The sequence below is a fragment of the Mastomys coucha genome, unplaced genomic scaffold, assembly GCF_008632895.1.
Source record: "Mastomys coucha isolate ucsf_1 unplaced genomic scaffold, UCSF_Mcou_1 pScaffold22, whole genome shotgun sequence".
In the NCBI taxonomy this organism is placed as follows: Eukaryota; Metazoa; Chordata; class Mammalia; order Rodentia; family Muridae; genus Mastomys; species Mastomys coucha.
In genome coordinates, this window is record NW_022196905.1 from 249,476,451 (window position 1) to 249,488,751 (window position 12,301).

General features: G+C 42.0%; 1 protein-coding gene across 3 annotated transcripts in view; it reads right to left on the reverse strand.

Moving 5' to 3' along the window:
• The window catches only part of Rfwd3 (ring finger and WD repeat domain 3), a 32,727-nt gene that overhangs the window by 5,467 nt on the left and 14,959 nt on the right, over window positions 1–12,301 (reverse strand). For all 3 annotated transcript variants that reach the window (XM_031341454.1, XM_031341455.1, XM_031341456.1), the window contains exons 7-11: window positions 8,132–8,246; window positions 7,335–7,563; window positions 5,305–5,455; window positions 2,174–2,350; window positions 109–323 (exon numbers count right to left, since the gene is read on the reverse strand). In XM_031341454.1, coding sequence (XP_031197314.1) covers window positions 109–323; window positions 2,174–2,350; window positions 5,305–5,455; window positions 7,335–7,563; window positions 8,132–8,246 — 887 coding nt within the window. The remainder of the gene's footprint in view (window positions 1–108; window positions 324–2,173; window positions 2,351–5,304; window positions 5,456–7,334; window positions 7,564–8,131; window positions 8,247–12,301) is intronic.

A 12,301-nucleotide genomic window follows, 5' to 3' on the forward strand; every position in this document is an offset into this window, starting at 1 on the left:
GCCTTAGAGAGGCTAACCAAAGCCACCCAGTCTCTTCTTACCTGTACCTCCTCCCCCACCCCACTCCCAACCACCAAAATAGCAGGCCCATAGAACTTCAGAACTCACCGGGCCTGTAAGTCACAAGACAGTGTCGGGTGCTGCTCTCTGTCTGAAAGTCTACAAAGCCCCCTGGCTCCAAGGACAGCACATGAGGCTTATGACAAAAGTCTGTTTTTAGCTCCCAGAAGGAGGCATTCTCCAAAGTTCCAGCCAGCACCCCACCATAAGGAAATGCAGCCACTGCAGCTCTGGGTAAATATGACAGGGATACCAGAGGACATCTGAAGACAAAAAAGGAAACCATGACATATATCACAAATGCAACCCCTTGGCTGCTCCAGACCTCATGACCAGGAGACCTGGGCCACATTCCCAACTCAACAGAAGTCAGATGGATAAATATCCTCATGCACCCTCTAAAAAGCAATGAGCCATCTCTATTAGAGAAGTAAAAAGGAAATACATATATATTCTGCATCTACTTTCAACATAGCTGGGATTCAAACCCAGGACAAATGGATGAGATGCACATTTAACTTACCAAAGTGGACCTGTCTTCTAGGTTCTCCCAGCATCTTTCAGTCCCTACCTGGTTCTCCCAGCCTCCCTGAGTCCCTACCTTGTTCTCCCAGCATCTCTGTCCCCACCCTCTATTCTGAACTTTCAGCCTCTAATCTCAGCATTCAGGAGGATAAGGCTGTTTGCCACAAGCCTAAATTACTTAGCAAGACTCACAATTCAAAAACAAAACTGCAAAGACGAGCTAAGCTAGGCTTGGCCACCTGTCCTCAGGATACCAATCAAGCAAACAAGTGATAAAAACTTTCAGGGGGATATACTCAATGTGGCCACCTTGGGACAAGGAATAAAGGAGTTCAGTGATCCCATTTAACACAGACATTTTGGTCTCTTCTCACTTCTTTGTCTGTTTGCATGCTTTCTTTCTCTTCTCACCTCCCTGACTCTTCCCATGGTGAGACTTCCCTGGCTTTGTTCCTTGGTTAACAGTGAATTCGCCCAAAAGTGGTTTCCCAACAAACATGCCTTTATATATACTCTAATCTGGCTTGAATTGACTCATTTCACCAGCATTGAAATAACTTATCCAAGAGGATACATCAGATGCTCCCAAAGAAAATCCCTGTAACAAGCTCAAGAGGTGGCTCAGTGGTTAAGAACACTGGCTGCTCTTCCAGAGGACTGGGCTTCAATTCCCAATACCCACATGGCAGCTCACAATTGTCTGTAACTCCATCCAGTTCTAGAGGATCCAACACCCTCACACAGACATACATATAGGCAAAACACCAATGCATATTAAATTAAAAAAGAAAACCCTGTGACAAAAACATAGCCTAAAAGCAAATTACATTTTAACTCAGAAAAAAGATGATTTTTGTTTTGTTTTGTTGTTTTTTGAAATAGTATTGCTCTATGTAGCCTTGGCTGTCCTGGAACTAGCTCTGTATACCAGATTGGCCTCAAATTCAGAGCTCTGTCTGCCTCTGCCTCCCTGGGATTAAAGGTGTGTGCTCCCACCACTGCCAAGCCAAAAAAAAAAAAGCCAAAACCTCTCTCATTCTTTTCCCCTTCAAACAGGCTTTCTCTGTGTGGTCCTACCACCTGCTAACCTCCAATATCAGCTTGTCTCTGCCTCCTGAGTTGTTGCGTGGGATTAAAAGTGTGGACCACCATGCCTGGCTTTGATTAGATCAGTTTCTAAATTTCCTCTACCAGTTTATGATTGATACTATATGCTAAGACACCTTTCACAAACACATCCTACAGACCACAGACCATGTTCCAATAAATTTGATCGTGCACAGTTATAAAAGCAAAATCTTTCTTCTCTTATTTATTTATTTATTTATTTATTTATTTATTTAGTGAGACAGGGTTTCTCTGTACAGCCCTGGCTGTCCTGGAACTCATAGAGATCTGCCTCCCTCCCAGTTGCTGGGAATAAAGATGTGTACCACCATTCCCAGCCTCAAATTCTATTGACTTTGAAGTGAGAAAGTACCAGAACTTATATTGCTGGTCGACTGTGGATACACTGCAAGGAAAGAACTAATATAGCAGCAATCTATTAAGAACACTGTGACCTACATATAGATAGCGTTCTTCATACCTGGCTTTCTGAGGAACTAGTTCCTGAATATAGGTATTTGTGTTCCGTAAGTCATATATCAGAATTGAACCATTGGCCAGTCCAGCATAGATGTAATTGTTTTCGTCAAGACACCAGCAGCAGCTCCAGACAGGACGCCCAGTGTTGTAAGTCTGCACCACGGTATTTGTTTCTAGGCTGTGGAGTTAGAAGAGATCTTTACCACTATACATTAAGAAAATCATGTACTCAACAGTGATAAAACTTAATTGTGTTTTCTTTCTCAGTAGTTAACTGTCACACAGCAAGCAATGCAAGATGTAAGGAAAACCAAAAACTCTAATCCAGCTACCCAGAGGTAGCCATTAACAATTCATCCCTCCAACCTCCCAGACCTTTTGAGATGCAAGGCAATGAACCTAGGGCTAATGGTAGGCAAGCATTTTATCACTGAGCAACATCTCTACCTTCTCCTTACCCGTACTGTTGTTTTGAGACAGGGTCTCACTGCTTAGCCCTGGCTGACCTAGAACTTGATAAGTAGACCAGACTGGCCTTGAACTCAGGGATCTTCCTGTTCTTGCTTCCCAAGTACTTAGGTCAAAGGCATGAGCCATCATGTCTGCTGCCTGTTTATCTATTTTTAAAAATTTTAAATTATTATTGTTATTGTTATTATTATTATTATTATTTGGTTTTTCGAGACAGGGTTTCTCTGTATAGCCCTGGCTGTCCTGGAACTCACTCTGTAGACCAAGCTGGCCTCGAACTCAGAAACCCTCCTGTCTTTGCCTCCCGATGCCCTATTCTGGCCTCTACAAGTGCGCCACCACTGCCCGGCCAAATTTTAAAATTATTATTTTTAATAAGTATGGGTGTTTTTCTCCCATGCATGTCTGTATACTATAGGAGTACCCTTCCTGAGGAGACCAGAAGGGGTTTCAGATCTCCTGAACTGGAGTTCAGACAGTTGAAAGCTGCCATGTGCATGTTGGGAACTGAACTCAGGGCCTCATTAAGGGCAGCCAGTGTTTATAACCACCAAGCCATCTCTCCTATCCTCTGAAGAGCAGCAAGCTTTCCACCGAAGTCATCTCTTTAGTGCCCATTCCCACCCTAATAAAAATAAATGCGCGCGCGCGCGCGTGTGTGTGTATGTATATATGCATGAGAATGAAGATGCATACATGTTACAATGTATATGTGGAGTTCAAAAGACAACATTATAGAGTGGTTCTCCCTCCAGCCATGGGTTCAAGTCATTAGGTTTCTGCAGTAAGTGCTTTATTTTTGAGCTGAGTACACTCTAGGGTTCCTTCTGCCTGTCTCCTCACTAACTCACTTGACTTTGTTTTTGTTCTGTTTTGTTTTTGCTTATTTTGGCTAAACTGCCTTCCCTGTTCAGCACCTGTAGCATACAGAATACAATGTTATGCTGAAAATTGGGTAAATCAACTTCTTTATGGCACCGAGGACTGAACTCAGAATACCGTGCTTATCAGCCATGTGGTCTACAACTGAGCTATACATCCCTGCCCTGAAAGATCCAAGATTGTTTGTTTATTGACACAGGGTCTTTCTGTGTAGCCTTGGCTGTCCGTGAACTACTCTGCAAACCAGGCTGGCCCTGAACTCACAGAGATCTGCCTGCCTCTGCCTTAAAGGCATGTGTCCCTACCACCCAGCTCCTTTAAAGAATTCTTAGAGTAAAAAGGAGTAGGAAGGTAGCGCCAAACGACTAGATCACACTCAGGTCTGGTTTATATTACTAATTATCCAGGGGACACACCTGGAATAAGTAGTCCTAAGCTGTTACTGCAACTCTTTAAAGAAACAATGATCTTACTGCCATCTCAACATCTATAAAACACTGCTCTCATTCAAATACTTTAATATGTACTTTTAAAATGAAGAGAGGTCAGAGGGGTCAGTGGTCAACAGCACTCCTGTTCTTGAAGAGGATCTGGATTCAGTTCTGAGCACTCACATGGGGACTACCAACAATCTGGAACTCGGGTTCAGTTCTAGAGGACCCGATGCCCTATTCTGGCCTCTACAAGTACTGCATATAGGTAATGCACAGTAGAATTTAGGGCACGCACATGTGTGCACACACACACACCACAGAAAAAATTTTAAATGGAATTTTAAAGAATTAGGATAGTCTAGCCTTTGATGCAGGCCTAAAATACCAGCTATTCAAAAGGACAGACAATTACAAAGTCAAGGCCAGCCTAGGTAAATTACGAAGAGTCTCGGAGTAAAAAATAAAAATGGCATGGAAAGAGCCATGACAGAATGCTTGTCTTGCACATTCTAGACCCAGGCTCAATCTGAAGTACTATAAAAACCAAAAACCCAATTCAGCCTCACATTAATTTAGTGACCTTCTATGTTGTTTTTTTATCTTTAAAGATTTATTTATTATATGTAAGTACACTGTAGCTGTCTTCAGACACACCAGAAGATAGTGTCAGATCCCATTACAGATGGTTGTGAGCCACCATGTGGTTGCTGAGATTTGAACTCAGCACCTTCGGAAAAGCAGTCAGTGCTCTTAACCGCTGAGCCATCTCTCCAGCCCCGTTTTTTTTTTTTTTTAAAATTTTCCTTTTTGCCTAGTCTCAAAAGCATCTTGGGTTGACCTTAGTCCTAATCTTTGTGTCTCTACCTTTCAGGAGCTGGAATTACAGGTACTTGCTTCCACAGCCCCCCAATTTATGTCTACTTTTCTGTCTGTTTTTTAGAGTGGGTTTAACTCTATAGTTCAAGTTGTCCTGGAATTCAATATGTAATCCAGGCTAACCTCAAACATATGGTAATCTAATGCCTGCCAGAATCCCGAGTGCTAGGATTACAGGTGTCAGTCACTACACAGGGCTTATAGATTTTATTTTATTCATTTATTAATTTTGAGATGCTCTCTCTACATAGCTCTAGTTGTCCTAGAACTCATTATAGGTCAGCCTAAAACTTGTAAGAGCTCCGCCTGCCTCTTCATGCTGGGTTTAGAGATATGTATGTGTCTGGCTGCTTATATACCTTTAAAAGAAGACAATGCCTCAGATCAACTAGAGAACTAAGGGCATCCTAACACTAAGACTCAATTTGATGCAGTGGCCCAGGCCCCTACTTTCCCTTGACTCCCTTACCTGGTCAGTTTAATAGTGTTGTCAAGGGAGGCAGAGAGGAGCAAGCCTTTGGACTGACTGCTGAAAGATAGTCCACGGATCTGCTTGCTGTGCATAGGAATATACTGACTGCTCCTCATGTCAGCAGTACTCAACATCTTAACACCAAAGCCTACCAAAGAAGAAAGTTAAAACAGGGACATAAAAACAAATCATGGCAAAATAGAATTGTCTTTTAAAGCACCTTTCAAAAGTAATCTACCTATCTTTCTTGGAATCCAAGCCCCTGGGGAACAGCCAGTCATATAATGAAAATGAATAGTCCCCAAAGTTAGACTATATTTTTTGTTTTTCTGTGTAGCCCTGGCTGTCCTGGAACTTGCTCTGTAGGCCAGGCTGTCCTCAAATGCTAGAGATCTGCTCGCCTCTGCCTTGAGTGCTGGGATCAAAGGCATGTGTCACCATGACAACAAGCACCTTAGGGTTACACTTAAAAAAATTTTTTTTCTTTGGTTTTTCAAGACAGGGTTTCTCTGGGTAGCGCTGGCTGTCCTGGAACTCACTCTGTAGACCAGGTTGGCCTCGAACTCAGAAATCCACCTGCCTCTGCCTCCCAAGTGCTGGGATTAAAGGCATGCGCCACCTCTGCCGGGCAAAAAAAACTTTTAAAAGCAAATTCTATTTCAAATATCCATCAAGAGATAGATGGACAAGCAAATCTACCAAGTGTATATATATATATGAGATACACCCAGCAATAAACTACTAATTTACATAAATATGGATCTTAACAAAAAGGAAGCATATGCTGTATGATGACATTTCTATAGTTCTAGAACATGCACTGATATAAGGCAAACCTGCGGCTGCCTATGAGTGAGTAGAAGGGGAAAAAGATCACAAATTTATACAATTTAACTTTATGACACTTGTATTTTAGTATATTTCAGTAAAGCTATTGAGACAGGTGGGCATGGTAGGATATAACTACAATTCTAGCATTATTAAAAGTTGGAGGCCAGCGTGGTCTATACAGTAATAAAAATAAAAATAAGTCATTTGGACAAATATCAAGCATACTACCTACAAAAAAAGAGGTAATTCAAGATTCAAGGATGGCAGCAATACAGAACAGAGAGTCAGGGGCTGGAGAAACTAAGATGTCAAGTTTTATTTAAGATTCATTTAGCTGGGCGGTGGTGGCGCACGCCTTTAATCCCAGCACTTGGGAGGCAGAGGCAGGTGGATTTCTGAGTTCGAGGCCAACCTGGTCTACAGAGTGAGTTCCAGGACAGCCAGGGCTACACAGAGAAACCCTGTCTCAAAAAAAACAAAAAAGAAAAAAATATTTGTTTAAATTTGAATTAATCCCTGGAGCAGTTTTTGTGAAACGGTGCAAATGAATCTATAAGGTAAGTAACACACGGAGACTATTTTTTTCTTTGGACTACAGCAGTGACAACTGACACTTCCATGCACCCTCTTTCTCAGGTTAACATTGTTACTGGTATTGGTAACTTGCAAAATAAAAGCAATATATATGGAAGAATTTTTTAAGAAAGGCAGTGGGATATGCATCCATTAAAGAACTTGTAGCTGAAAGAGAAATTCTCTATTTGTTCAAAGCAGGATCTCACTGTGTAGACCACAGTAGCCTAACTTCTGCCTCAGCCTCCTGAATGCTGCCGCTACAGATGTGACAGCAGGTACAGCTATTAAAGATATAGTCTTTTGTTTTGAGACAGGGTCTCTCTTTCCTGGACTTGCTACGTAAAACAGGCTGACCTGGAACTCATAGAGATCTGTCTACACTTGCCTCTTAGGTGCTGGGATTAAAGGCATGTGCCACCATGCCAAGCTATGAAAGGCATCTTTGTAGCACCTGAAGTACTTGCATTAAACTATCAGACCGACAGCAGACCGACAGAGACAGAAAAAAAGTGAGTTGATAGCCTATGCCTGATCCTTAACCAGCACTGAGTCCAAGACTTCAGAAAGGGAAGAGAATTAAGTAGTATGTAATGATGAAGACACAGTTCCAAGTTGTTTACCTGGAAGGAAGGAGGCCTGAGGGGAGGGCTGGGAGGCCACCAGGCAGCTCAGACCATCACAATAGGCCAGGATTCGGCAGTTTCCCATCTGAGATATCATGAAGGTCTTTTCAGAGTTGTATCTGCCAGGGCTCTGGCTGGAGGGTAGACAGTTCCCGCAAAGTGCTTGGGAGCCTCGGTACTGCTGCATACCTGGGTTCTGATGCTGCACGACAAGCTTTTCCAAGTCCTACATGTAAAAGACATTGTAAGTGAACGCTTCCCCCTTCTTTGGTTTTCTTTCTTTTTCCCCCAAGACAGGGTTTCTCTGTGTAGTCCTGGCTGTCCTGGAATTCACTCTGTAGGCCAAGCTAGCCTCAAACTCACAGAGATCTGCCTACCTTGGCCTCCCAAGTACTAGGATTAAAGGTGTGTGCCACCACTGTCCAGCAAGAATGATTTCTTGATTGGAAAAAAAATGTCTTGCCAATCATGAAAATGACACCAGGAATCTTAACTGAATTTCACCAAGGAACTGAACTAAAGAATGCAGAGGTTTGCCGGGCACTGGTGGCACACACCTTTAATCTCAGCACTTGGGAGGCAGAAGTAGGTGGATTTCTGAGTTCGAAGCCAGCCTGGTCTATAGAGTGAGTTCCTGGGCAGCCAGGGCTACACAGAGAAACTCTGTCTCAGAAAACCAAAAACCAAATACCAAAAAAAAAAACAAACAAACAAACAAAAAAAAACAACCACCCCCCCCCCCCCCCCAAAAGCTGATTCTAGAAGTTTTTTTGAATTAGAAAAGACAAACTCACCTGGATTCGGCTATTGAGTTTAGTGCATTTATCAATAAGGACTTGAAGCTGGAGCCGGCACTGTGCAGATTCTAACTCGGCCTGCTTCCTCAGCATTTGTTCATTCAGTAAGTCACTAGAAGGGAAGAGCCGAGGGCAGAGAAGTTTTAGGAAAGCTACCGAAGACTTCCCAGCAAGCTGACATAGTAAGTTCATATTGTGATATACATACTTAATCTCTTTAGTAGTATGAGGGCTAAACAGCTAGCCCACTGGGGTCTGGTGTTAAAAGCAAGCAATGGAAGCCAGAAATAGTACTTCTACTACAGAGTGGAGACTAAAAACAGCATAGGAAAATGAGGGAAAGAACCAATTCACTGCTTGAGCTAAGGCTAATTGTAAAAGATTAAACTTGAATGATAAAAGACCAATATTCTCTATTGAAGTAAGAGAAAATCAGCTGTTGTTGGTTATCACAAAGTATGCAAGCTAAATAGCAATCAAGTCAACAGAACTAAAAAAGCTAAAGCTTTAAAAGACAAGTTTACACTGAGCAAATGCTAACAAAAAGCCAATTAGAATAAACACAAAATGTATGAATAAGTACAAAAAATAACATTATACAACCATAAATCTGCATATACTTAAAAGATAATTTCAAAATAGGAAACACAAAAACAAGAACGAAATTCCACTGGACTGAAGCAGCAGAGAAAACGATATCAAAGCTGCTATGACAAGTCTGCCCTTATTTATTTATGAGAAATTCCAGTGAGCCAGAATATGCTGGCATATGCTTGTAATACAACTAAGAAGAGGCTGAGGCAGGGGGATTACTTAAACTTAGAAATTAAGAGTCATTCCTGGTCTTTAATCCCAGCACTTGGGAGGCAGAGGCAGGTGGATTTCTGAGTTCCGGGCCAGCCTGGTCTACAGAGTGAGTTCCAGGACAGCCAGGGCTATAAAGAGAAACCCTGTCTCAACAAAAAAAAAAAAAAAAAAAAAAAAAGAAGTCATTCCTGGGCAACAGAGACTTTAGTTCAAAGCAAAGACAATAAAAAACGCTGTGTAAGAGGGCTGGAGAGATGGTTCAGCATTGAAAAGCATTTATTACTCTTGCATAGGGCCAGGTTTTAGTTCCCAGAACCCACATGGCAGCTCACACTTGTCTGGAACTCCAGGTCCAGGGAGATCTGATGCCTTCTCCTGTCCTTTGAAAACACCAGGCATACGTTGGTATACTATATTCATGCTGATCAAATACCCATCCCATGTATATGAAATAAATAACCATTAAGAGAGACAGAGTTGGGGGAAGAGGATTTCAGAATTATTCTTGTCTACCAAGAGCAAGGCCAGATAGACTAGGTAAGACCATGTCTCAAAACAGAAAAAAAAAAAAAAAAAAAAAAAAAAAAAGCCAGGCCATGGAACAAAACCCTTGAGTTAAGACATAGGAAAACTTTTGTGCAGAAAGAACACATTGTTTAATAAATCATACTATAGCAGTTGATAATCCATGAAATTAGACCTCAGAGCTAAAAGCCACTTTGACAAATACAAATTTCAGAGACCAGTAGAGGCTACATCTTGATCCTAAAATAGTACAGACAAGCAGGAACAAGAGGTTGATGCATCGGCACAGAAATCAACTCAGGCTGAGCCTGGTAGTAGAGCTATTTAGGGGACTGAAGCATGAGGGTCACCAATGAGTGGCTTCTTTAGTCTATAACGTGAGTTCAAGACCGGCCTAGACAACTTAGAGACCATCTCAAACAACAATAGAACGCCCTCCCCAATATTTAAAAAGCAGACTTCTTTGCAGGTTGCCCAAGTTGCTCTCCAAGAGAACACATGGCTCTAGTCAGCGATCTAACCACCTTCAGAGCAGCTGTGACCTCAGAAAAGCACAATGCCTCTTTGCTTATAACTGACTTTTTAGAAAGGCCTAAAACAAAAATGGCAACATGTTAGGAAGCCACATTCAAAGGTGAGTATGTATCCCAGGACAGCTAAGGAGAGCTACAGGGAGAAAACCTGATTTACAAAAGTATAGTTACAGTGTTTTTATTGACATGTGTGCACTTTAACCATTTTTTGCAATGTCTAATATTATACTACATAGGTATCAATTTACTCAACTAATTAATCTACTTGAGCAAGATTAACATAAATCATTTTCATCAAGTAAACCTTTCCATATATCCATTTTAAAAGAACTACTTTCTGGGAGCAGGATAACTATTATATTTGCATTCAACATCTATAAATGATCCTTTCTCACTGAGTGAGCAAATACTCAGTAAGAAACACCTTGAAGAAAGATTTGTTTTGGCACACAGCATGAGGTGACACCACAGGGGAAGGCATGGCAACAGGTGGCTCCCTGATGGCTCACTGACATTTCTGCCAATAGGAAGTAGAGGGGTCAGGCTAGAATGAGTAGTTTAACTCCTGAGGCCTTCCTTGCCCAGTGAATCAATCCGGCAGCTAATCCTTGACCTCTTAAAAGGTTTCAAGGCCTCTCAAATGGCACCACCAGCTCTAAGCATCTAAATATTCACATTTAAACTTTACCAGTAAAATGTGAATGATCATGTCTGCAACTTTCTCAATGCAGGTATTTTAAACTTTAGTCTTCCCTTTCTTTAGAGAGACAGAGCATATGTGGCATAGGCAGGGTGGAACTTCCATTTTTATTTTCTTTTGTTCTTGCCATAGGTGGATCCCAGGGCTCTGTGCGTGCTAGCCAAGTGCCAGAGTTTGGTCTCCGGTCTCAGCCACAAACTTGGATTTACCTGGTTTTATCTTCCACAAACATGTCACCATTTGGGAAAAATCATATTGTATGAGAATGTGGGCTTTTGGATGCCACACTACATACATGCGGAGATCACAGGGTAACTTTACGAGTGAGTTTTCTCTCTACCAGGGGTTCTAGCCTTCAAATTCAGGTCATTAGGCTTGTACAGCAAGGGCTGAACCAGCTCACTACTGGCTAATGTGACACCATTTCCTCCCCCCAGTTCTCGTGACACCATTTTTAATGTTCTTAAATCATCTTTTTCTTTCTTGGTTTGGTGTGCTCTCTCTGTCCCCACCATCTTTCTCTCGGACAGGGTTTCTCTTTATAGCCCCAGCTGTCCCCTTGCTCTGTAGACCAGGCTGCCCTTGAACTTAAGAGATCCACCTGCCTCTGCCTCCTGAGTGCTGGATTAAAGACGAGCGCCACCACTTCCTGGCCATTAGCAACTATTCAGAGTCTACAGCATTTTTTTTTTTTTTCATGTACTCTCTGTGCAAACTTCACTTAACAAATCTTCTGAAAGAAAGCTATTTTAAGGGGAAGAGTGACACACAATCAAAAACAGAACCACAGAGAAACGTGCCAAGCCAGATATGGTGGTATGCACTGGTGACTCTAGCCCTGGAGACACTAAGGCAATAGGATCACTGACCATTCCAGACCAGCCTGGGCTAAGAGTATGACTGTCTCAAAATACATGACTGTCTCAAAATACAAACAAAACATGAAATATGTTGAAATTATTTTCTTTTGAGCTTCAGTCTCGTGTATCCCAGGCTGACCTTGAATTCTTGATCCCATGGCCTTCTCTTCCCTAATACAATTAATGAATTAGAAACACACCGCCTTACCAAGTTTATGTTGCGGTGGGACTTGACTCCTTAACTGCCAGGCAAACACTAACTGAGATACATGCTCAGCTCAGTTTACATTTGACATGGGATTTTCTTTTTCAGAAGATTCACTTATTTTCCTTAGATGTACCTGAGTGTTTTGCCTACATGAATCTGCGTGCACCATGCATGGGCCTGGTGCCTGAAGTCAGAAGAGGGCATTAGATCCCCCGGGACCAGGGTTACACATGGTTCTAAGCCATCATCATGTGTGTGCTGGGAACTGATTCCGGGTCGTCTCCAAAAGCAGTTGAACGCCCTTTCTTAAGCACTGAGATGGAGATCTTTTATAAAAAAAAAAAAAAAATTATTTTTAAATATGTAAGTATGTATGTGTGGCTGAATTTATCTGTATACACCATGTGTATGCAGGTCTCATGAAGGTAATGTAAGAGCATCAGATCCCCTGGAACTGGAGTTAAAGGTGGTTGTGAGTTGTCCAGTTTGGGAGTTTGGGATGAACCTGGATCTTCTACAAGAGCAGCTAGTACT